The sequence below is a fragment of the Salvelinus alpinus genome, chromosome 31 (assembly GCF_045679555.1).
Source record: "Salvelinus alpinus chromosome 31, SLU_Salpinus.1, whole genome shotgun sequence".
In the NCBI taxonomy this organism is placed as follows: Eukaryota; Metazoa; Chordata; class Actinopteri; order Salmoniformes; family Salmonidae; genus Salvelinus; species Salvelinus alpinus.
This window is the reverse complement of record NC_092116.1, coordinates 20,169,824-20,197,273: the sequence shown is the minus strand read 5'-3', so window position 1 is coordinate 20,197,273 and position 27,450 is coordinate 20,169,824. Positions and strand designations below refer to the sequence as shown.

At 41.0% G+C, this 27,450-nt stretch overlaps 1 protein-coding gene across 1 annotated transcript in view; it reads left to right on the top strand.

Annotated features, from left to right (window-relative positions):
* The window catches only part of LOC139561426 (basement membrane-specific heparan sulfate proteoglycan core protein-like), a 165,177-nt gene extending 149,665 nt beyond the window's left edge, over positions 1–15,512 (top strand). The window contains 9 exon segments of the mRNA XM_071378501.1: positions 89–172; positions 574–636; positions 764–838; positions 3,304–3,366; positions 6,030–6,101; positions 6,506–6,562; positions 6,866–6,940; positions 7,118–7,180; positions 12,123–15,512. Of these exon segments, the coding sequence (XP_071234602.1) occupies positions 89–172; positions 574–636; positions 764–838; positions 3,304–3,366; positions 6,030–6,101; positions 6,506–6,562; positions 6,866–6,940; positions 7,118–7,180; positions 12,123–12,130 (560 nt within the window). The 3' untranslated portion in view covers positions 12,131–15,512.
* The last annotated feature ends 11,938 nt before the right edge of the window (positions 15,513–27,450 follow it).

Here is a 27,450-nt window from a genome sequence, read left to right as displayed (position 1 = left end):
AGTATGAATGTGTAGTAGTCTGCTGCTCTTCATTTAATATGACATGTAGAGTTTGACTAAGTTGAGGTGTTTGTGTATTATGTCACAGATTCTGCTGGTTCTTCTGCTGCTGGACCAAGTCATGTGACTTACGCCCAGATTCAACTGAAAAAGTTGGACAAGAAAAAGAAAGGTGACTCAGCTGTGACATTTATTTAAAAAAAATTGCACTGTGTCCAACGAGTTAAAATTATTTACAAAAAAGAACCAGGCGATGTGGCCAAAAAATCTATATTGTGATAAATGTACTGAATTAATTTAATTAATATATTACTAGTTGGATAGTTGTAGCCATCTTTTGTCCAATTAACAATCACCCATATTAGCAAAGCTATTTCATTTTAAACTTCACATTTCTCTAGCTACTTATCGTAATGAACCATATCAGCAAATTGCCCACGATAAGTGGTTGTTATGGTTGGTGTCGCTCATATTTGGTTTTTCATCCCAGCTGAAGTATAAAAATTACATATACTGCATATATTTAAAAAAATACTAATTGACAAATTCTCTGCTCTTCTTCCTCCTCTTCAGAAAAGCTAGCAGATCCAGCTAAAAATCCAGTCTACTCTGTGGTGAAAACAGGGAAAGCGACAGGTAAGGCCCATTATGCAAGTTGGCAGTCATTCCAATCAAAATGTGCAATTTTGTAGTTTCAGATGAAGCGGCAGAATATGCAAAAAACAAATTTCTTCATTTGTTGACTGAAAATGTCCATTGTCAGCAGCAGCTGGACCTGTTGATGTCACCTATGCTGAGGTGGGCCTCAAAAACAAGGCCAAAGCCAAGAAGAAGAGAGGTAAATATTGTTGAATAGCTGTATACAGTGAAAGTCAGAAGTTTCCATACACTTAGGTTGTAGCCATTAAAACTCGTTTTTCAACCACTCCACAAATGTCTTGTTAACAAACTATAGTTTTGGCAAGTCGGTTAGGACATCTACTTTGTGCATGACACAAGTAATTTTTCCAACAATTGTTTACAGACAGATTATTTCACTTATAATTCACTGTATCACAATTTCAGTGGGTCAGAAGTTTACATACACTAAGTTGACTGTGCCTATAAACAGCTTGGAAAGTTCCAGAAAATGATGTCATGGCTTTGGAAGCTTCTGATAGGCTAATTGACATCATTTGAGTCAATTGGAGATGTACCTGTGGATGTATTTCAAGGCCTACCTTCAAACTCAGTGCCTCTTTGCTTGACATCATGGGAAAATCAAGAGAAATTAGCCAAGACCTCAAAAATTGTAGACCTCCACAAGTCTAGTTCATCCTTGGGAGCCATTTTTAAATGCCTGAAGGTACCATGTTCATCTGTACAAACAATAGTATGCAAGTATAAAAACCATGGCACCCCGCAGTCGTCATACCGCTCAGGAAGGAGACACATTCTGTTTCTTAGAGATGAACGTACTTTGGTGTGAAAAGTGCAAATCAATCCCAGAACAACAGCAAAGGACCTTGTGAAGATGCGGAGGAAACAGGTACAAAAGTATCTATATCCACAGTAAAATGAGTCCTATATCAACGTAACCTGAAGGCCACTCAGCAAGGAAGAAGCCACTACTCCAAAACCAAATACAAAAACAGACTACGTTTAGCAACTGCACATGGGGACAAAGATCGTACTTTTTGGAGAAATGTCTTCTGGTCTGATGAAACAAAAATAGATCTGTTTGGCCATAATGACCATCGTTATGTTTGGAGGAAAAAGGGGGAGGCTTGCAAGCCGAAGAACACCATCACAACCGTGAAGCACAGGGCTGGCAGCATCATGTTATGGGGGTGCTTTGCTGCAGGAGGGACTGGTGCACTTCACAAAATAGATGGCATCATGAGGGTGGAAAATTATGTGAATATATATTGAAGCAACATTTCAAGACATCAGTCAGGAAGTTAAAGCTTTGTTGCAAATGGGTCTTCCAAATGGACAATGACCCCAAGCATACTTCCAAAGTAGTGGCAAAATGGCTTAAGGACAACAAAGTCAAGGCATTGGAGTGGCCATCACAAAGCCCTGACCTCAATCTCATAGAAATTTGTGGGCAGAACTGAAAAAGCGTGTGCGAGCAAGGAGGCCTACAAACCTGATTCAGTTACACCAGCTCTGTCAGGAGGAATGGGACAAAATTATCGTGGGAAGCTTGTAGAAGGCTACCCAAAGCATTTGACCCAAGTTAAACAATTTAAAGGCAATGCTACCAAATATTAATTGAGTGTATGTAAACTTCTGGCCCACTGGGAATGTGATAAAAGAAATAAAAGCTGAAATAATTCTCTCCGCTTTTACTCTGACATTTCACATTCTTAAAATAAAGTGGTATCCTAACTGACCTAAGACAGGGATTTTATGTCAGGAATTGTGAAAAACTGAGTTGAAATGTATTTGGCTGAGGTGTATGTAAACTTCCGACTTCAACTGTATGTAAAAACCAACGAGGGCCTATGCATTTTATGGAAAATTATGCATGACGTGAAAGGTTGTTCTTTATAAATAATGCAACTCTGTATAAGGTTGCAGGAAACAAATACCCTATCCTTCCACAGAGATGCATTATTTTCCAGAGAACGCATAGAGCCCTGAGTTGATTATCCCGCTTGTACCATGGCTATAATTTAACACAGTAAAAATGTGTTCATTTACCAGTAGAAATGTATTCAAGATTCAATGAAGTAGCTAGCTAGCAAGTTATTAGATAGCTACAGTAGTTGCCTTGGTAACCAAACAAAGAGACTTGCTAGCTTAGCTAATAAACCATCCTCCTAGCTTGTAATTCTGAAAATCAAATTCAACAATGCCAATGATATTATCAATTTGACTTTTGCTTTCAATAGCAGCTTAAACATAGGACATGTAAGAATTAACTTCATAGCCATTGAATATTGCAGTGCATTACTTAAGAAATAAGGCCCGAGGGGGTGTGGTGTATGGCCAATAACGCGTAGTGCCTGGACACAGCCCTTAGCCGTTGTATATTGGCCAGATATCACAAACCCCTGAGGTGCCTTATTGCTATTATAAACTGGTTACCAATGTAATTAGAGCAATGTTATTTCTTATCCGTGGTATACGGTCTGATATACTACGGCTGTCAGACAATCAGCAGTCAGGGGTTGAACTACCCAGTTTATAAAACGAAATAATGCACACTCTAGAATGCCCTTCAAGCCAATCAGAAATGAGTATTCAACAATGCCATGGTATAATATTCTGTATAACTGTAAATGTTTTCTGATATTTTATTATCACCCCCTATAGAAACAGCAACCCCACCTGAGGCAGATTCAGTCTATTCTCAAGTAAAGCCACGCACAGCCCCCGGTAAGACTAAGGACTCGATTCAATCCGTATTGCGGAAGTTCAGTGCTAAAGCGCAATTTACATGTTCATTTTACTATAGCGCTGAACGATACGGATCGAATCCACGATACGGATTGAATCAAGCCCTTAATCACAATCTTTTGAAAGGATATGGAACTAATACTTAGATATACTCTAATATCAGAGCATGTCCTAACAAACTGGTGAGAAAACATTTATGATCACATGTTACCTTTTTATGATCGGTGCGATGAATTTGGGATTATATTGTTGTTACATACATATTGTAAAATTGTAAAAAGATGCGATAATCGCACCGAAGGGGATGGCTGCCTTTTTACAGGTTACTAACCAACTGCTATTTTGTGTTTTTTTTTCGCATTGTTTGTGACTTATTTTGTATTTAATGTTGCTGCTACCGTCTCTTATGACTGAAAATGACTTCTGGATATCAGAACAGCGATTACTCACCTCGAACTGGATGAAGTTGTTTTCTTTAATGAGTCCGACGCAAAGGACATACTACATTCCAGACTATCCTACTTACGGGACAATACATAGTGTAATATCTTATGTTTCACCGAGTAGTGGCTGAATGACGACACGGGTCATTTACAGTTGGCTGGGTTTTCTGTGCATTGACAGAACAGCTATGTCTGTAAAGACGAGGGTGGGGGAGTGTGTCTTTGTGAATAACAGCTGGTGAGCGGTGTCTAATATCTAGGCAGTCTAGAACACCTTTAATCCACACACAGAGACACATACAAAGCTCTCCCTCGCCCTCCTTTTGGCAAATCTGACCATAATTCTATCCTCCAGATTCATGCTTACAAGCAAAAACTAAAGCCGGAAGTAGCAGTGATTCGCTCAATTCCTTAACTGGACAGATGACACGGATGCTACGCTACAGGACTGTTTTGCTAGCACAGACTGGAATATGTTCCGAGATTCATCCAATGGCATTGAGGAGTATACCACCTCAGTCACCGGCTTCATCAATAAGTGCATCGACGACGTCGTCCCCACAGTCACCGTACGTACATATCCCAACCAGAAGCCATGGATTACAGGAAACATCTGCACTGAGCTAGAAGCTAGAGCTACCGCTTTCAAAGAGCGGGATACTAATCCGGCCGCTTACAAGAAATCCCGCTATGCCCTCAGACGAACCATCAAACAGGCAAAGTGTCAATACAGGACTAAGATTGAATCCTACTACACCGGCTCTGACGCTCGTCAGATGTGGCAGGGCTTACAAACCATTACGGACTACAACGGGAAACCCAGCAGCAAGCTGCCCAGATCCACAGATGCCCTTTCCCACCTGGACAAAAGGAACACGTATGTGAGAATGCTTTCATTGATAACAGTTCAGCATTCAACACCATAGTGCCCTCAAAGCTCCTCACTAAGCTAAGGACCCCGGGGACTAAACACCTCCCTCTTCAACTGGATGCTGGACTTCCTGATGGACCGCCCCCAGGTGGTAACGGTAGGCAACAACCCATCTGCCACACTGATCCTCAAAATGAGGGCCCCTCAGGGTTTGTCTCCTCCTGTACTCCCTGTTTACCCACGACTGCGTGCTCAAGCATGACTCCTACACCATCATTAAGTTTGCTGACAACACAACAGTGATATGCCTGATCACTGACCTCAATTAGACAGCCTATAGGGAGTAGACCTACTCCCTATAGGCTATCTCATCATTGTCAGTGGTCAGGCATACCACTGTGTCATCAGCAAACTTATCACCAACAAACTATCATGGTCAAAACACACCAAGATAGTCGTAAAGAGGGCACGACAACACATTTTCCCCCTCAGGAGACTGAAAAGATTTGGCATGGGTCCCACGATCCTCAAAGTTATACAGCTGCACCATCGAGCGCATCCTGACCGGTTGCATCACCGCCTGGTATGGCAACTGCTCGGCATCCGACCGTATGGTGCTACAGAGGGTAGTGCGTATGGCCCAGTACATCCAGGACCTATATACTAGACGGTGTCAGAGGAAGGCCCAAAAAATTGTCAAAGACTCCAGTCACCCAAGTCAAAGACTGTTCTATCTGCTACCGCACGGCAAGCGGTTCCGGAGAGCGAAGTCTACGTCCTAAAGGCTCTATAACAGCTTCTACCCCCCCAAGCCATAAGACTACTGCACAAATAATCAAATGTCCACCCAGACCTTTGTTTTTACACTACTGCTTCTCGCTTTTTATCATCTAAACATGTTCACTTTACCTCTACTCTACCTACATGTACAAATTACCTCGACTAACCTCTACCCCCGCACATTGACTCGGTACCCCCTGTATATAGCCTCGTTATTGTTATTTTATTTTGTTACTTTTTCTTAAATGTTTTACTTCAGTTTATTTAGTAAATATTGTTTTAACTCTTTCTTTAACTGCATTGTTGGTTAAGGGCTTGTAATTAAGCATTTCACGGTACGGTCTACACTTGTGTTTGGCGCATGTGACAAATACGATTTGATTTGGAGATGAAGGCTGGACTGGAATCTCTCAAATTCACTACTATACTCTACACCTATATTACCTCTCTCTGAGATCTGATGGTGTTGTGATGTTTCGGACGAAGAGACAGAATTTGCGATAAGCTAATTTCTTAGTTTGTTGACTGGAAATGTCCATTGTCAGCAGCAGCTGGACCTGTTAATGTGACCTATGCTGAGGTTGACCTCCAAAAGAAGACCAAAGCCAAGAAGAAGAGAGGTAAGACTGAACATCCCTCCCTCCATATTCCCCTTATCAGAACCTCACATCTCTTTGACCCCATAGTGAATAAATGTATATATTATTCTGGATATAAGAAGAGAGGTAAAACTGGACATCGCTCCTTCCATATTCCAATCATCATAATCCTCACTAACCTCGTACAACCATCTGGAAAGTCTTGCAAGTTTATATTCTGTTTCTCTACACTGTAATACAAGGTTAAATCCTCACACCTCTTTGACCCCATATTGAATAGCTGTGTATTATTCTGTATACAACTGGATGTTATTCTATATAGAACTGTATATTATTTTGTTCATTATTCTGTTTTAACTGTTTATTATCCTGTATATACAGTAACTGTTATTCTGTATACTATTCTGATGTTTATTCTCCTACAGAAACACCTCCAGAGACCGATTCAGTCTATTCGATAGTGAAGCCATACACAGACCCCGGTAAGACTAAATCAGCAATCTATTAAACGTATACGAAACTACACTATATCTCTCATATTAGAGTATATCGAAGTATGTCCTGACAAATTGGTGAGAAAACGTTTCTGATCACGTTACCTTTTTATCATCAGTGTGATGAACTATGGATTATAGTGTTGATGTTAACATACGTTTGGATTTGCACTCTCAAAGCAAATATTATTTTGCAACTAAATTGTCTGAAGATACAGGCCGGCCAATTGGAAAGCAGAATATGCATTAAGCTAATTCCTTAATTTGTTGACTGGAAATGTCCATTGTCAGCAGCAGCTGGACCTGTTGATGTGACCTATGCTGAGGTTGACCTCCAAAAGAGGGTCAAAGCCAAGAAGAAGAGAGGTAAGACTGGACATCCCTTCTTCCATATTCCCCCTATCAGAACCTCATATCGCTTGGAGCCCATATTGAATAAATTGATATTATTCTGGATTTTAGTCTGGGTATTAGTCTGGATATTATTTTGTTTATGATTCTGGATATAACTATTATATTATGCTGATGTTTATCCTCCTACAGAAACAGCAACCCCACCAGAGGCAGATTCAGTCTATTCTCGAGTGAAGCCACGGTCATGCCACGGTAAGAATAATAGCCATTTTGTTATTGATACTAAAATGATATAAACTTGGAACTAATGTTCTGATATCAAATTCTAATGTATCTATTTAAAGTATATCTCTGTTTTATTCTTAGGAGTTTGTTTTACTGCATGCAGGTCCTTGAGGGAGATGGAGGGATAAATAACTTTGTGTGGTGATATGTTACAGGTCCTTGAGGGAGATTGAGGGATAAATAACTTTGTGTGGTGATATGTTACAGATCCTTGAGGGAGATGGAGGGATAAATAACTTTGTGTGGTGATATGTTACAGGTCCTTGAGGGAGATGGATGGATACATAACTTTGTGTGGTGATATGTTACAGGTCCTTGAGGGAGATGGAGGGATAAATAACTTTGTGTGGTGATATGTTACAGGTCCTTGAGGGAGATGGAGGGATAAATAACTTTGTTTGGTGATATGTTACAGGTCCTTGAGGGAGATGGAGGGATACATAACTTTGTGTGGTGATATGTTACAGGTCCTTGAGGGAGATGGAGGGATAAATAACTTTGTGTGGTGATATGTTACAGGTCCTTGAGGGAGATGGAGGGATAAATAACGTTGTGTGGTGATATGTTACAGGTCCTTGAGGGAGATGGAGGGATAAATAACTTTGTGTGGTGATATGTTACAGGTCCTTGAGGGAGATGGAGGGATAAATAACGTTGTGTGGTGATATGTTACAGGTCCTTGAGGGAGACGGAGGGATAAATAACTTTGTGTGGTGATATGTTACAGGTCCTTGAGGGAGACGGAGGGATAAATAACGTTGTGTGGTGATATGTTACAGGTCCTTGAGGGAGATGGAGGGATAAATAACTTTGTGTGGTGATATGTTACAGGTCCTTGAGGGATAAATAACTTTGTGTGGTGATCTGCTGCAGGTCCTTGAGGGAGATGGAGAGATAAATAACTTTGTGTGGTGATATGTTACAGGTCCTTGAGGGAGATGGAGGGATAAATAACTTTGTGTGGTGATCTGCTGCAGGTCCTTGAGGGAGATGGAGGGATAAATAACTTTGTGTGGTGATATGTTACAGGTCCTTGAGGGAGATGGAGGGATAAATAACTTTGTGTGGTGATGTGTTACAGGTCCTTGAGGGAGATGGAGGGATAAATAACTTTGTGTGGTGATATGTTACAGGTCCTTGAGGGAGTAGGAAGGATAAATAACTTTGTGTGGATATATGATACAGGTCCTTGAGGGAGATGGAGGGATAAATAACTTTGTGTGGTGATATGTTACAGGTCCTTGAGGGAGATGGAGAGATAAATAACTTTGTGTGGTGATATGTTACAGGTCCTTGAGGGAGACGGAGGGATAAATAACTTTGTGTGGTGATATGTTACAGGTCCTTGAGGGAGACGGAGGGATAAATAACTTTGTGTGGTGATATGTTACAGGTCCTTAAGGGAGATGGAGGGATAAATAACTTTGTGTGGTGATATGTTACAGGTCCTTGAGGGAGACGGAGGGATAAATAACTTTGTGTGGTGATATGTTACAGGTCCTTGAGGGATAAATAACTTTGTGTGGTGATCTGCTGCAGGTCCTTGAGGGAGATGGAGGGATAAATAACTTTGTGTGGTGATATGTTACAGGTCATTGAGGGAGATGGAGGGATAAATACCTTTGTGTGGTGATATGTTACAGGTCCTTGAGGGAGATGGAGGGATAAATAACTTTGTGTGGTGATATGTTACAGGTCCTTGAGGGAGATGGAGGGATAAATAACTTTGTGTGGTGATATGTTACAGGTCCTTGAGGGAGATGGAGGGATAAATAACTTTGTGTGGTGATGTGTTACGGGTCCTTGAGGGAGATGGAGGGATAAATAACTTTGTGTGGTGATATGTTACAGGTCCTTGAGGGAGATGGAGGGATAAATAACTTTGTGTGGTGATATGTTACAGGTCATTGAGGGAGATGGAGGGATAAATACCTTTGTGTGGTGATATGTTACAGGTCCTTGAGGGAGATGGAGGGATAAATAACTTTGTGTGGTGATATGTTACAGGTCCTTGAGGGAGATGGAGGGATAAATAACTTTGTGTGGTGATATGTTACAGGTCCTTGAGGGAGATGGAGGGATAAATAACTTTGTGTGGTGATATGTTACAGGTCCTTGAGGGAGATGGAGGGATAAATAACTTTGTGTGGTGATCTGCTGCAGGTCCTTGAGGGAGATGGAGGGATAAATAACTTTGTGTGGTGATATGTTACAGGTCATTGAGGGAGATGGAGGGATAAATACCTTTGTGTGGTGATATGTTACAGGTCCTTGAGGGAGATGGAGGGATAAATAACTTTGTGTGGTGATATGTTACAGGTCCTTGAGGGAGATGGAGGGATAAATAACTTTGTGTGGTGATCTGCTGCAGGTCCTTGAGGGAGATGGAGGGATAAATAACTTTGTGTGGTGATATGTTACAGGTCCTTGAGGGAGATGGAGGGATAAATAACTTTGTGTGGTGATGTGTTACAGGTCCTTGAGGGAGATGGAGGGATAAATAACTTTGTGTGGTGATATGTTACAGGTCCTTGAGGGAGTAGGAAGGATAAATAACTTTGTGTGGATATATGATACAGGTCCTTGAGGGAGATGGAGGGATAAATAACTTTGTGTGGTGATATGTTACAGGTCCTTGAGGGAGATGGAGAGATAAATAACTTTGTGTGGTGATATGTTACAGGTCCTTGAGGGAGATGGAGGGATAAATAACTTTGTGTGGTGATATGTTACAGGTCCTTGAGGGAGATGGAGAGATAAATAACTTTGTGTGGTGATATGTTACATGTCCTTGAGGGAGATGGAGGGATAAATAACTTTGTGTGGTGATATGTTACAGGTCCTTGAGGGAGTAGGAAGGATAAATAACTTTGTGTGGATATATGATACAGGTCCTTGAGGGAGATGGAGGGATAAATAACTTTGTGTGGTGATATGTTACAGGTCCTTGAGGGAGATGGAGAGATAAATAACTTTGTGTGGTGATATGTTACAGGTCCTTGAAGGAGATGGAGAGATAAATAACTTTGTTTGGTGATATGTTACAGGTCCTTGAGGGAGATGGAGGGATAAATAACTTTGTGTGGTGATATGTTACAGGTCCTTGAGGGAGATGGAGGGATAAATAACTTTGTGTGGTGATATGTTACAGGTCCTTGAGGGAGATGGAGGGATAAATAACTTTGTGTGGTGATATGTTACAGGTCCTTGAGGGAGATGGAGGGATAAATAACTTTGTGTGGTGATGTGTTACAGATCCTTGAGGGAGATGGAGAGATAAATAACTTTGTGTGGTGATATGTTACAGGTCCTTGAGGGAGATGGAGAGATAAATAACTTTGTGTGGTGATATGTTACAGGTCCTTGAGGGAGGTGGAGGGATAAATAACTTTGTGTGGTGATATGTTACAGGTCCTTGAGGAAGATGGAGGGATAAATCACTTTGTGTGGTGATATGTTACAGGTCCTTGAGGGAGATGGAGGGATAAATAACTTTGTGTGGTGATATGTTACAGGTCCTTGAGGGAGTAGGAAGGATAAATAACTTTGTGTGGATATATGATACAGGTCCTTGAGGGAGATGGAGGGATAAATAACTTTGTGTGGTGATATGTTACAGGTCCTTGAGGGAGATGGAGAGATAAATAACTTTGTGTGGTGATATGTTACAGGTCCTTGAGGGAGATGGAGGGATAAATAACTTTGTGTGGTGATATGTTACAGGTCCTTGAGGGAGATGGAGAGATAAATAACTCTGTGTGGTGATATGTTACATGTCCTTGAGGGAGATGGAGGGATAAATAACTTTGTGTGGTGATATGTTACAGGTCCTTGAGGGAGTAGGAAGGATAAATAACTTTGTGTGGATATATGATACAGGTCCTTGAGGGAGATGGAGGGATAAATAACTTTGTGTGGTGATATGTTACAGGTCCTTGAGGGAGATGGAGAGATAAATAACTTTGTGTGGTGATATGTTACAGGTCCTTGAGGGAGATGGAGAGATAAATAACTTTGTTTGGTGATATGTTACAGGTCCTTGAGGGAGATGGAGGGATAAATAACTTTGTGTGGTGATATGTTACAGGTCCTTGAGGGAGATGGAGGGATAAATAACTTTGTGTGGTGATATGTTACAGGTCCTTGAGGGAGATGGAGGGATAAATAACTTTGTGTGGTGATATGTTACAGGTCCTTGAGGGAGATGGAGGGATAAATAACTTTGTGTGGTGATATGTTACAGGTCCTTGAGGGAGATGGAGGGATAAATAACTTTGTGTGGTGATGTGTTACAGATCCTTGAGGGAGATGGAGAGATAAATAACTTTGTGTGGTGATATGTTACAGGTCCTTGAGGGAGATGGAGAGATAAATAACTTTGTGTGGTGATATGTTACAGGTCCTTGAGGGAGATGGAGGGATAAATAACTTTGTGTGGTGATATGTTACAGGTCCTTGAGGAAGATGGAGGGATAAATCACTTTGTGTGGTGATATGTTACAGGTCCTTGAGGGAGATGGAGGGATAAATAACTTTGTGTGGTGATATGTTGCAGGTCCTTGAGGGAGATGGAGGGATAAATAACTTTGTGTGGTGATATGTTACAGGTCCTTGAGGGAGATGGAGGGATAAATAACTTTGTGTGGTGATATGTTACAGGTCCTTGAGGGAGATGGAGGGATAAATAACTTTGTGTGGTGATATGTTACAGGTCCTTGAGGGAGACGGAAGGATAAATAACTTTGTGTGGTGATATGTTACCGGTCCTTGAGGGATAAATAACTTTGTGTGGTGATCTGCTGCATGTCCTTGAGGGAGATGGAGGGATAAATAACTTTGTGTGGTGATATGTTACAGGTCCTTGAGGGAGATGGAGGGATAAATAACTTTGTGTGGTGATATGTTACAGGTCCTTGAGGGAGATGGAGGGACACTTCATCAGAGGAGGAGCAGGAGAAACCTGGGAATATAGATTATTCACACATGCGCGCACAGACACGCAAGCACACCCACAGATACACACACATAAAGGATTTATATATCTCAACAAATATATTTGATTTAATATTGGTTTAACTGTGTATAACTGCAACACGTTTTTCAAACAATGATATGGTGTAATGATGATGCATCTTATCTGCAGCTACAGTAATTGTATTGTGTATTGAATTGTTGTGTTGTAAATCTAATGACATGTATTGTCTTTGGTTTGTTACTTCTGTCACTCAGATGATAGAATACTACACAGCCAAAAGTATGTGGACACAACTTAAAATAAGTTGATTCTGCTATTACAGCCACACCCCTTGCTGACAGGTGTATAAAATCGAGCACAGTCATGCAATCTCCAAAGACAAACATTGGCAGTAGATTGGCCGGTACTGATGAACTGTCACTTTCACCGTAGAACCGTTATAGGATGCCACCTTTCCAACAAGTCAGTTCTTTAAAATTTTCGCTCTGGTCAACTGCAAGTGCTGTTATTGTGAAGTGGAAACGTCTAGGAGCAACAACTGCTCGGCCGTGAAGTGGTAGGCCACACAAGCTCACAAAAGTAAAGTCAGCACAAGATCTGCTAGTCGGGAACTTCATGAAATGGGTTTCTATGGATGAGCAGTCGCACACAAGCCTAAGATCACCATGCTCAATGCTAAGCATCAGCTGCAGTGGTGTAAAGCTCGCCACCATTGGACTCTGGAACAGTGGAAACGTGTTCTCTGGAGTGATGAATCACGCTTCACCATCTGGCAGTCAGACGGACGATTCTGGGTTTTGCGGATGCCAGGAGAACACTCCGTGCCCCTATGCATCATAGTGCCAACTGTAAAGTTAGGTAGAGAAGGAATAATGGTGTGGGGATGTTTTTCATGGTTCGGGCTAGGCCCCTCAGTTCCTGTGAAAGGAAATCTTAACGCTACAGGATACAATGACAATCTAGACAAATCTGTGCTTCCAACTTTGTGGCAATAGTTTGGAGAAGGCCCGTTCCTGTTTCAGCATGACAATGCGCCCATGCACAAAGCGAGGTCCATACAGAAGTTGTTTGTCGAAATTGGTATGGAGGAACTTAACTGGCCTGCACAGAGCCCTGACCTCAACCTCATTGAACAACTATTGGAACGCAGACTGCGAGCCAGACCTAATCACCCAACATCATTGTCCTACCTCACTAATGCTCTTGTGGCTGAATGGAAGCAATTAACCGCAGCAATTTTCCAACATCTAGTGGAAAAATATCCCATTAAAGTGGAGGCTATTATAGTAGCAAAAGGGGGACCAACTCCATATTATTGCCTTTGATTTTGGAATTAGATGTTTGACGAGCAAGTGTTCTCATACTTTTGGCAATTGAGTGTATATACTGAACAAGAATATAAAACAAAACATGTAAAGTGTTGGTCCCACGTTTCATGAGCTGAAATGTTTCATACACACAAAAAGCTTATTTCTCAAAAATGTTTTGGAAAAATGTGTTTACATCCCTGTTAGTGAACATTTCTCCTTTGCCAATATAATCCGTACACCTGACAGGTGTTAAACAGCAGGATCATTCCACAGGTGGTGCTTGTGCTGGGGACTGCAAAATACCACTCTAAACTGTGCTGTTTTGTCACACAACACAATACCATAGATGTCTCAAGTTTTGAGGGAGTGTGTAATTGGCATGCTGACTGCAGGAATGTCCACCTGAGCTGTTGCTAGAGAATTTAATGTTTATTTTTCCACCATAAGCCGCCTCCAACGTTGTTTCAGAGAACCGTCCTCACAACTACGTGTAACCACGTCAGCCCAGGACTTCCACATCCGGCTTCTTCACCTGTGGGATGGTCTGAGACAAGCCACCCGGACACATGATGAAACTCTAGGTTTGCACCAAAACATTGTCAGAAGCTGTCTCAGGGAAACGTATCTGCTTGCTCGTCGTCCGCACCAGGGTCTTGAACTGACTGCAATTTTGTGTTGTAACCGACTTCGGAGGGCAATGCTCACCTTCGATGGCCACTGGCACGCTGGAGAAGTTTGCTCTTCACAGACTAATAACGGTTAAAACTGTACTGGGAATGGCATCCTGTTTGTGAGCGGTTTGAGTTTGTCAACGTTGTGAACAGAGTGCCCCATGGTGGCGGTGTTATTCATTATATATTCATTATTGTTTTTTACATACATTTATTTAACTAGGCAAGTCAGTTAAGAACAAATTCTAATTTAAAATGAAAGCCTAGGAACCATGGGTTAACTGCCTTGTTTCGGGGCGTAATGACAGATTTTTACCTTGTCAGCACGGGGATTTAATCCAGCAACCTTTCGGTTACTGGCCCAACACTCTAACCACTACGCTACCTGTCACCCCGTTATGGTATAGGCAGTCACAAGCTATGGACAACTAACACAATTGCATTTTATTTAATGGCAATTTGAGATCCTGAGGCCCATTGTCATGCCATTAATCTTCCCCCTCCACCTCATGTTTCAGCATGATAATGCATGGCACCATGTCTCAAGGATCTGTACACATTTCCTGGAAGCTGAAAATTTTCCAGTTCTTCCATGGCCTGCATACTTACCAGACATGTCACCCATTGAGCTTTCTTTGGGATGATCTGGAACGACGTCTACAACAGTGTGTTCCAGTTCCCGGCAATATCCAGAAACTTCGCACAGCCATTGAAGAGGAGTGGGACAACATTCCACAGGCCTGATCAACTCTGCCGCGCTGCATGAGGCAAATTGTGGTCGCACCCGATACTGACTGCTTTTCTAATCCATGCCCCTACATTTTTAAAAGGTATCTGTGACCAACAGATGCATATCTGCATTCCCAGTCATAGGAAATCCATAGATTAGGGGCTAATGAATTTATTTAATTTGACTAATATCCTTATATGAACTGTAACTCAGTAAAATCTTTGAAATTGTTGCATGTTGAGTTTATATTTTAATTCAGTGTATTAGTATATACATTTCACAGAATATTAGAATTTTACACTTTTTTTTAAAAGACTACTTTTACAATATATTTGCTTTTGTATTTCACATTTTTTAAAATCATCCACAAGAGGGCATGAATGCACAAGTAAACGGTTATAGTCAACTCATCCATACAACCTTCTATCAGCCTTCCTTTCAGCCTAAAATAGTTTTTGTGCTCCCCAATGTGTGAGTTCAGGGGACAATCTGTGATTAGTACATACATTTTGAGAATCTTAAAGAATATAACTTGTAAATGCCTCATGAGCTTAGTTGCCAATTGAGATTTTCATAATTCATTTTTAAATAAAGGTTTTGAAATGGACATTTATTTTCTGTTTTATGAAGTATTTCTGAAAACATCTAGACAAAATAGAACGTTTCAGTGTTCAGTGTCCACTTTCACAGTATGTGAGAAACACCTCAAAACAAACAGATCATGAAAGGGATCAATATGGGACATTTATTGCAGTATATCAATTATCATGAATTAACCCCAAAAAATATACAATTATTTTACAGTACAATTTCCAGTTTTACTCTTCCCATCCAGTTTAATTAACATGTTTGTCATACATTCAAACACAATGAAATGTCAGTGACAAAAACATATTTGATCATGACTAAATGCATGGGATGTAAGTCTATGTGATATTTACAGGCCCAGCTCTGAGGGGGGCGCTAAAAGACCAAGAACAATTAAGCTTCATGGCTTATCCTCGAAAACCAGTTACTGGTTATAGTTTTTGATTGAATACTGTCTTCCTCATTGAGTCTCTGGTCTGTGGGAGTGACCTCACAACAGCTCTGCCTCTGATGTGGGGACACACACACACACACACACACACACACACACACACACACACACACACACACCACAGTGGGGTGGTGAGGTACATAACAGAACTCATATTCAGTTCCTATTTTCTCCTGGGCTTTATTAGAATATTGTGGTCATATCAATGTACTGCAGTCATACTGATACCATCTCTAAAGGCAGTACCAAGACAGTTGGCTTGTCATGCTCAGTAGAATGTACTGCAGGTAGGATTCTAGCTCGCTGTAGTTAGTGTGTATTAATTTCATAATAACAGTACCTGTCAATTTGACTCTATTTGTGGGTAATACTGACAGTTGTGGAAACAACTGTTTTCTGTGAATCTATTTATATAACCGGTGACAGTGACACTATTCTCATAATTACATACTGTCTCTGCAGCCTGTTGTCCAAGGCAGGTAAATGATGTGGTGAGGTGTAGTAATATAAGGTATTAGTCATTTGATCCTCTTTCATGGTTTTAAAATGACAAAATATCAACCAGTGTGTATAAACTATGCAACTACTTAATACCTCTACCACTACCACTTCTACTACTGTATCACCATAACCTTCAATACATTTGACAAATATCCTTATATCCCACTGTGTAATTCTAGCATGACTCAACAAAAAGAGAGATGTGTGTCAGTGCATCAATGTGTTGTTGTCAGATACTGTGACAGATCTCTGTAATGCGTTACATGGAGCAGACATGTTGAGCTCTAGAACCTTCTTACTGAATAGTGTTTTTTCCTCCTACTTCCATCAGTACACTCATAACAACCTCATCATTACGAAACTTCAATTTGATCAAACAAGCCACAAGTAGAAAGTAAGCCATTCAATTATTATTTGTATTTTTTCTTATTGCCCTCCATACAAAAATAATGAAAACACCACATTTCAACTCTTCATCTCTGGTTTGTCTCAGTCTTGCCCTCTTCATGTAGAGAGGACAGGTTAAGCCTCTTCATGTAGAGAGGACAGGTTAAGCCTCTTCATGTAGAGAGGACAGGTTAAGCCTCTTCATGTAGAGAGGACAGGTTAATCCTGCCGGTGTATATTTTGTAAATCTAGGCTACATACTTGATATTTTGTACTTTATGGCGTCTTCACCTACTCTCTCACAGAGAGTATGTCCCTATTCCACATACGTTTGTCACCTTTTTGACCGTTCAAAACAAAGGTTGGACCAGGTCAGTTGTTTGTGTGTGGGGGGATTTTTGTGTTTATTAGAGATGAATGGCAATGTTATTTTCGTATACCGTATACTGTAGTTCAGTTGTCATATTAATTTCTCCTTTACATTTAATCTATCACTCTGATCACTACTTTCCCAGGTTATTCATTTGAACAGTTGACAGACCTACCTTGTTTGTGCTGTAACACAACAACATTCCCACAGTAGACCTCCAAATAGCTCCTAAACCAAATGATAAATGTCACATGTGCCATGAAGTCAAACCTTTGACACCTTTCCACCTTTCCTAGTGAAACTACAGATTCTACTGAAAATGTAAACATGACCGGGTATTGTAAATGCAATATTGACCTTTATCCTAAAACTCCTTCCTCAGATCTTTTCCACCCTGTCACGAACCGGCTCAAAGCCCGTAACAAAAGGGAGACAACGTGGAGATAAGGAGTAACAAAAAATATATTTATTAAATAAAATAACCTAAATGCAATTAACAATGGTGTGTGTAATCAGTAATCAGTAGTGTAAGTGAATGTTTTGGCATGCATGAATGTGATAATGCGGTATGTTGAAAGGTGCTAAAGCAAACAACCAAAAAGTCACAAAAAACCACAACAAAATCTATCAAGGTGTCTGCATGGAGAGAGTCTCATCCATGAATGGGGAAGTGGTGTATTTATCCTGGGAGACACCGGGCCCAGGTGTTTCTCATGTAGCTGACGACCCTCCCAACTCCGCCCACCGACATCCTAATAAGGGAACAAGAACAAAGAATACGGCAGACAGAGTGGGAGGGGCGTCACATTCCCCCCCATAAAACCGGGGACCAACAAGGACCCCGGAACAGCATACCAGCCTCTGCGTCCCAAATTGATAAAGGGTTACGTGTGCACACTTCCAATTTGCCCCAGCCAACCCCCTCCTCCCCAGACCTCAGCAACCTTTGCGCACGGGAAGCAATATTTAAGAGGAAAGAAGACTCCCCAAACCTCAGCAACCTTAGTGCATAGGAAGCAACATTTAAGAGGAAAGATAACACAAGACCAGGAGGGAATAGACAGGAAAGACAGAACCTGACAATACAAACAATCAGGAACAGGGCGCACGAGAGAGCGCATCAGCAATCACGTTTTCAGTCCCCCGGATGTGCCGCACATCGAGATGGAATGATTGTAAAAATAAACACCATCTCATTATCCTCTGGTTCGGACACATCATGGACCTCAAAAAAGTGAGAGGGTTATGGTCGGTGTAGACCACAATAGGTACTACCCCCGACCCGACATACACTTCGAAGTGTTGTAGCGCCCAGATGAGTGCTAGCGCTTCCTTTTCAATAACCGAATAGTTCAACTGATAATCTTTAAACTTTTTGGAAAAGAAACTAACAGGCCTCTCAACCCCAGACACATCTGCTTGCAGCAAAACTGCACCTGCCCCCACATGACTAGTGTAGTAGTAACATAAGACACATGGATAACATATAAAGACATAAGACAGCTGAACATTAAAGTAACGAACCACATGTTCACGTTGATCATGAGACTGTGGTAATGGAGATATACTAAGAGACGTTCTGGCCCTCTTATTTTCTCCATTGTGCTGACAGACTGACCAGACACATGGGCACCTAAAACAATTGGACACACTAGACTTATAGTCTACACATTCCACTAAAAGCACACATACCAGAGAAATATGCTTAAGGCAACTGGACACTAATGATAAGAAGAGACATAGAGTCTGCCAATTCCAATAAGGACATACCAGAGAACATGCTGGGGCATTGAATTAAATACAGGGTTGAGTCATAGGCCTAGAGGGTAGATGGACATAGATTATTTTTAAGACAAGCATGGGTCTGGCCACTATTATAATTTAACTGAAAGCAGATAATGGGCGTTAGTAGGCGTGAACAAGCAGGAAGCCTGAACTAAAAAGATAATGATGGCAGGAAGAATTAGGGGAAGGAGGACTTCCACATCCGGCTTCTTCACCTGTGGGATGGTCTGAGACAAGCCACCCGGACACATGATGAAACTCTAGGTTTGCACCAAAACATTGTCAGAAGCTGTCTCAGGGAAACGTATCTGCTTGCTCGTCGTCCGCACCAGGGTCTTGAACTGACTGCAATTTTGTGTTGTAACCGACTTCGGAGGGCAATGCTCACCTTCGATGGCCACTGGCACGCTGGAGAAGTTTGCTCTTCACAGACTAATAACGGTTAAAACTGTACTGGGAATGGCATCCTGTTTGTGAGCGGTTTGAGTTTGTCAACGTTGTGAACAGAGTGCCCCATGGTGGCGGTGTTATTCATTATATATTCATTATTGTTTTTTACATACATTTATTTAACTAGGCAAGTCAGTTAAGAACAAATTCTAATTTAAAATGAAAGCCTAGGAACCATGGGTTAACTGCCTTGTTTCGGGGCGTAATGACAGATTTTTACCTTGTCAGCACGGGGATTTAATCCAGCAACCTTTCGGTTACTGGCCCAACACTTTAACCACTACGCTACCTGTCACCCCGTTATGGTATAGGCAGTCACAAGCTATGGACAACTAACACAATTGCATTTTATTTAATGGCAATTTGAGATCCTGAGGCCCATTGTCATGCCATTAATCTTCCCCCTCCACCTCATGTTTCAGCATGATAATGCATGGCACCATGTCTCAAGGATCTGTACACATTTCCTGGAAGCTGAAAATTTTCCAGTTCTTCCATGGCCTGCATACTTACCAGACATGTCACCCATTGAGCTTTCTTTGGGATGATCTGGAACGACGTCTACAACAGTGTGTTCCAGTTCCCGGCAATATCCAGAAACTTCGCACAGCCATTGAAGAGGAGTGGGACAACATTCCACAGGCCTGATCAACTCTGCCGCGCTGCATGAGGCAAATTGTGGTCGCACCCGATACTGACTGCTTTTCTAATCCATGCCCCTACATTTTTAAAAGGTATCTGTGACCAACAGATGCATATCTGCATTCCCAGTCATAGGAAATCCATAGATTAGGGGCTAATGAATTTATTTAATTTGACTAATATCCTTATATGAACTGTAACTCAGTAAAATCTTTGAAATTGTTGCATGTTGAGTTTATATTTTAATTCAGTGTATTAGTATATACATTTCACAGAATATTAGAATTTTACACTTTTTTTTAAAAGACTACTTTTACAATATATTTGCTTTTGTAATTCATTTTTTAAAATCATCCACAAGAGGGCATGAATGTACAAGTAAACGGTTATAGTCAACTCATCCATACAACCTTCTATCAGCCTTTCTTTCAGCCTAAAATAGTTTTTGTGCTCCCCAATGTGTGAGTTCAGGGGACAATCTGTGATTAGTACATACATTTTGAGAATCTTAAAGAATATAACTTGTAAATGCCTCATGAGCTTAGTTGCCAATTGAGATTTTCATAATTCATTTTTAAATAAAGGTTTTGAAATGGACATTTATTTTCTGTTTTATGAAGTATTTCTGAAAACATCTAGACAAAATAGAACGTTTCAGTGTTCAGTGTCCACTTTCACAGTATGTGAGAAACACCTCAAAACAAACAGATCATGAAAGGGATCAATAGGGGACATTCACTACAGTATATCAATTGTCATGAAATAACCCCAAAAAATATACAATTATTTTACAGTACAATTTCCAGTTTTACTCTTCCCATCCAGTTTAATTAACATGTTTGTCATACATTCAAACACAATGAAATGTCAGTGACAAAAACATATTTGATCATGACTAAATGCATGGGATGTAAGTCTATGTGATATTTACAGGCCCAGCTCTGAGGGGGGCGCTAAAAGACCAAGAACAATTAAGCTTCATGGCTTATCCTCGAAAACCAGTTACTGGTTATAGTTTTTGATTGAATACTGTCTTCCTCATTGAGTCTCTGGTCTGTGGGAGTGACCTCACAACAGCTCTGCCTCTGATGTGGGGACACACACACACACACACACACACACACACACACACACACACACACACACACACACACACACACACACACACACACCACAGTGGGGTGGTGAGGTACATAACAGAACTCATATTCAGTTCCTATTTTCTCCTGGGCTTTATTAGAATATTGTGGTCATATCAATGTACTGCAGTCATACTGATACCATCTCTAAAGGCAGTACCAAGACAGTTGGCTTGTCATGCTCAGTAGAATGTACTGCAGGTAGGATTCTAGCTCGCTGTAGTTAGTGTGTATTAATTTCATAATAACAGTACCTGTCAATTTGACTCTATTTGTGGGTAATACTGACAGTTGTGGAAACAACTGTTTTCTGTGAATCTATTTATATAACCGGTGACAGTGACACTATTCTCATAATTACATACTATATCTGCAGCCTGTTGTCCAAGGCAGGTAAATGATGTGGTGAGGTGTAGTAATATAAGGTATTAGTCATTTGATCCTCTTTCATGGTTTTAAAATGACAAAATATCAACCAGTGTGTATAAACTATGCAACTACTAATACCTCTACCTCTACCACTTCTACTACTGTATCACCATAACCTTCAATACATTTGACAAATATCCTTATATCCCACTGTGTAATTCTAGCATGACTCAACAAAAAGAGAGATGTGTGTCAGTGCATCAATGTGTTGTTGTCAGATACTGTGACAGATCTCTGTAATGCGTTACATGGAGCAGACATGTTGAGCTCTAGAACCTTCTTACTGAATAGTGTTTTTTCCTCCTACTTCCATCAGTACACTCATAACAACCTCATCATTACGAAACTTCAATTTGATCAAACAAGCCACAAGTAGAAAGTAAGCCATTCAATTATTATTTGTATTTTTTCTTATTGCCCTCCATACAAAAATAATGAAAACACCACATTTCAACTCTTCATCTCTGGTTTGTCTCAGTCTTGCCCTCTTCATGTAGAGAGGACAGGTTAAGCCTCTTCATGTAGAGAGGACAGGTTAAGCCTCTTCATGTAGAGAGGACAGGTTAAGCCTCTTCATGTAGAGAGGACAGGTTAATCCTGCCGGTGTATATTTTGTAAATCTAGGCTACATACTTGATATTTTGTACTTTATGGCGTCTTCACCTACTCTCTCACAGAGAGTATGTCCCTATTCCACATACGTTTGTCACCTTTTTGACCGTTCAAAACAAAGGTTGGACCAGGTCAGAGGTGGCCACCCAACTATATACGGTAAGCAAGTTCTTACAATAGTTGAAATGTTTGTGTGGATTGCTTCAGAGTCCTGTCTCAGCGGGAGGAATGTCATGTAGGTCTCTCTCTCAAATTTCCTAAAAACGATAATAACGAAAGAACTTTTGAATTCAAATAAATGTGCATGCATGTGTGAGTTTGGGTTTTGTATGAATGCGCATGTCTAGTGATTGAGTGAACTGGAACTGTGAACTTTGCTTGTTGTCGGGTGTTTGGCTGGGGGGAGCGGGCATTTGTTCTGGTTGGACTGCTCGAGACAGGTTCATGTGTCTGGTTTGATTGGGGGAGTTGTTCCGTCTGATTCTGCTTGGCCGGGTTCGACCGTATCAGGATCTGTTTTGGGATGTGCGTAAACACACCTCAGTCAACCTGAGCGGGCGACTCGTGTCGGGTGTGTGTGATTCGGACTGCCCCTCTCGTCGGACCATTCATTTTGAGCAGCCTTGTGTGGGCTGATCGGCGCAACTGTTTGTACTCTCTAGTTGAGCGGCGCAGGGCTACAACAAGTAGCTTATACGGTCAAAGCATAAATCAGTAGGTTGTAGGAAAACGTTAGCCCGATTGTGCGGCGTTCAACTGCAAAAGTAGCTTATACGGTCAAAGCATAAATCAGTAGGTTGTAGGAAAACGTTAGCCCGATTGTGCGGCGTTCAACTGCAAAAGTAGCTTATACGGTCAAAGCATAAATCAGTAGGTTGTAGGAAAACGTTGGCCCGATTGTGCGGCGTTCAACTGCAAAAGTAACTTATACGGTCAAAACATAAATCAGTAGTTAAATAAATATTCATAGTTTCCGCTCTGAAAGGAGGACTGTATGAGTGAAGTAGTAGGTGCAGGAAAAACGTTGGCCCGATTGTGCGGTGTTCAAATGCAAAAGAAATCCTGCGAATAAAAAACCGCTCTGTCTAGCTACCAGGGTTTGGTAATTCAGTAGGTCACGCCACAATACTACTCTAATAATAGAAGAAAAGATAAGTATTGGGGGTTGAATAGGATATGAAGACAAGCTGATCCGATTAGACAGTAGTCTCGTCATATTGTAGAAGTCTAGGCTTATGTAGGAGGAAGTGAATTAAGTCAATAAAGAAAGACTGAGTTGTTTTGAGGTAAAAACAAAGGGATTGAATGAATGGATGAAACATAAAAGGATGAATGATAATGTTGTAAGAAATGAGTAGATCTGTGTAAAAATAGAAGATTGGGAAGGAAAGACAAGTTGTGTGTGTGTGTAGGCAGAACGTCCAGGAGAGGGAGCGCGCAGCTCTCCTGTGACAGAGTAGAGTTCATGAAGGGTGTCGTTAACTGCTATTAGGCAGAGGGAAAGAAGTTAAGAAACATCGAAGTAAAATAAGTTATAAGCAAGGATAAAAACACTGATGTGATAAAGTAGTAAGGGACCATAGTAAAATTACTAAAAAGGTATCAAAATAAATAATGAATAAAAATAATTAAAGAGGAGTTAACCGAATAGTATAATATGAATAGAACAGTGTGGTAACAAAACAGAAAGTAGAATCGTTGATAAAATGAAATTGTACTATAAAGTTAAAAACGAATCTAGGTTAGTTAAGATAAATAGTGATAAATAGTGAAATTCAGGACAGATTAAGGATTCACGAACGGTGTAACAAAGGAAGAGGAAAAAACAGGCCGTCGATCACTCTGTGTCTACAGAAGCTACGGTCTAAAAATAGCCTGAAGGACAGAGACCAGAATATGAGAGGTTGGTTTCACTAAAACCGTGAATCAGGAATTAAACAGTAAAATGGGATAAAAGACAATGAAACAATAAGAATATAGAGAAGAGGTAAGAAAGTATAAACAATATAAATAAATAAAGATAAAGATAAGGTATTAAAAAGAAATCATAAAATTGATTAGAACTATAATAAAATGAATAGAACACCAGTAGAGATCTTAGGGGCAAGGCATCCCTTGAGTAAAAAATAAATAATAAAAACTTCAATAAAATGGGAGAAACGCACAAGAAAACTAAATACCAAATGGCCAGCGGTGGGAACGTTGGATGTCTCGGTGTGTGAGGAAATGGAGACACTAATAAAGAACCACAAACCAAATGACAAGAAACAAAAAAGAAGAAATAAACGAGAAAGAGAAAATGAAATACTAAAAATGTTCAAAGAAGAAGGATCTGGTTTGTTAAAAAGCATGAAAAAGGCAAGAGAAATGCTGAAGAAAGATGACAAAACAATGAAAATGAAAAATGAATGGATGCCTAACCCCCCACCTTATTTCAATGGACAATTTCCAATGATAAAGGGTCATTTGGATATACAAGGCGAAATAGACTTAACAGAAGGAGAAGAAAGGGCTGAGCCTGAAGCAGCATGTGCATCATCTTATTCAGCAGACAAGGACCAGAGAAAGACTACAAGAGATTCTAGGATTGAGGGAGATGGCTTCAATTGTTATGGGGGTTTAAGAAAGGCTCTGGCAGCATTAGAAACAGCAAGAGTAGATAAGGAGTTATCAGAAGAAGAAGAGGAAGATAGTGATAGACAATATAGGGACAGACTAGAAGAAGAGGGTCAATTACTTGGACAAAAAATAGATAAGGAATTGGGACTATTAAAGTCAAACCTAGAAGAAAGCAAGAGAAGACTAGATAAACAAGAAAAAGCTCGGGCCCGCAGCACCAATAAGGATTTAACTGATGAGTTGGTGGAAAACTACCCCAGGGCTCGTAGAGAAGGGTCAAGAAAAGAATCTGGCTTTTATGGAAAACAATGTCCGATTCTGATAAAAGGCGATCAGGGACATTATACGCCATGGGCTACACAGGATTTGGAGGGTTTGGTTGTCCGTCTACCTGATTTACATGAGGGGGCAGGTAAATGGATCAGAACATTTGAAGAACATACAGTGGGGAAATTGCTGGCGGTGGGGGACATAAGGGCACTACTGGCCAGGGTGACGAGCATGCATACTATGGGAGAGATCATGCAGGACGGTGGCATCGATGGTACAGATGGGGGAGTGATAAATGATGGATTACTGTTCGACAGATACAGACCAGTCATCTGGCGTGCTTTAAGAGAAACATATCCAACAAAAGTGGATCCCAAAGCACTGAGAGGTGGAATTATCGGGGACACAGAAAACCCAGCTACCTACCTACATGGACAGTTGAAAAGGTGGAGGATGGAAACAGAGCAAGACCCTGAGGGCAATGAACTAATGACAACTATGTTCCGAAATTCAATAATAGAAGCCATGCCCCAGCCAGTAAGGAGAAGGCTGGAGGATGTGGTGGGACTTACATCAAAACCTTACAGGGAATTCTGTGACTACGTGGTCCATGCAGTAGAGAAATACAGAAAAGATGAACAGAGACAGATAGATCAAGGCAAAGACATTCAGAGAAGACTGACCCTGCTGCAGTTGGATGAACTAACCAACAAAGGGAAAAAGAAAGTCCAGGCTGTCGTCACTACCCCTGGGCCAGAGATGGGAACAATGGCTGCTGTCTCCCCAGGAGAGCCACAGCTGTTCGGCCCTGGTCGGGCTCAAGTGTTACCTGCACCGCCAGTAGTAAATGTGTACACACAGCCCCCGATTTGGAATGGGGGGAAAAAACAACAGAAAACTGTACAATTTGATAAAGGCAAGGGATCTGTAGACTCTCGAGGGCCACCAGGCACCTGTTGGGGATGTAGGCAACCAGGACACAACAGGCGAGAGTGCCCTACACGCCCATGGCAGAATCGAACTGAGGGAAATAGAAATAGTAGATCGCCACCGACGTATAATACCCCAAACTTCCAACAAAATCAGAATGGTTGGAATCAAAATAACGATTGGCAGGGCAACCCTAACCAACCTTCAGGTCCTGTGAACACATGGTCAGGGCCTAATCAACAAAACTAGGGATGCCCAGGGAATCCCAAAGGGGAGGGTCAGTTTCCAATAATAACAACAAGGGCTGATCAAGAACCTATACTGCAGGTTCAAATAGAAAACAGAGGTACACCCATGATGATAGATACTGGAGCTACTTACACATGTGTGAGTCCAAATTATGCCTCTCATCTCCCCATGTCTGGTAAATATGCCAAAACAATAGGATTCTCGGGAAATACGCAGTTAATTCCAATGACCGCTCCAGTTCGGCTAACGACTGATGGTAAATCAGTCACAATTCCAATTTTAGTGTCAGATCAAACACCAGTTAATCTATTAGGAAGAGACGCACTATGCAAGTTGGGCTTACAAATTAAATGTTCTCCTGATGGAGTAATAATTGAAAAAACAGGATTACAATTACCGGTGATGGGTACAGAAGGAACGGCTAATGTATATTGGCTAGGAGGCATTGAAGCAGATGTGGATAGAACTGTCAGGAAATGGGGTAAATTCATCCAGGCCCAAATACCTAAAGCAGTTAGAGCTAAATCTGAATATCATTGCACAATGCAATTTGACCCACATCTGGACCCATTGCTTGAACAACTTTGGGTTATGGGGGCATATGGAAGGAAAGCACCAATAATGTCTCAAATTATAGTTATTGGAAAGCAGGGAGCCGCAATGGATGTGATGGATGGAGACGGGTCTGAATTTGTGAAGACATGGTTCAATGTCTCTGACTCTGTTCCTCACATTACATTACTGGTAAATCAGGGTTATACATCTAAAGATCTAGGATCGATGATGGAGGAAGTTGGGAAACAGAAGTGGGATAAAACTGACAATCCACTAATCTTTCATTCAAAGGATAAATCATTCATCAAAATAGTTACCACTACTATGTTGATTGGTGATCCAAGGGAGGTAGAGGTTAGTGCAGGCCAGCAGGTAGTGTTAGGTGAAGGAATAGGATTAATCAGTGAACTTAGAGCAGAAATGGAGAAAACCATACCAACTGAGGTGTGGTCGCAACACGATACAGACGTAGGACTAGTTAAATCTGCTAGTCCCGTTTCTGTCAAAATAAAACCTAATGCCAAACTTCCATGGAAAACCCAGTATCCTATGAAGCCTGAGGCTGAAGGAATAA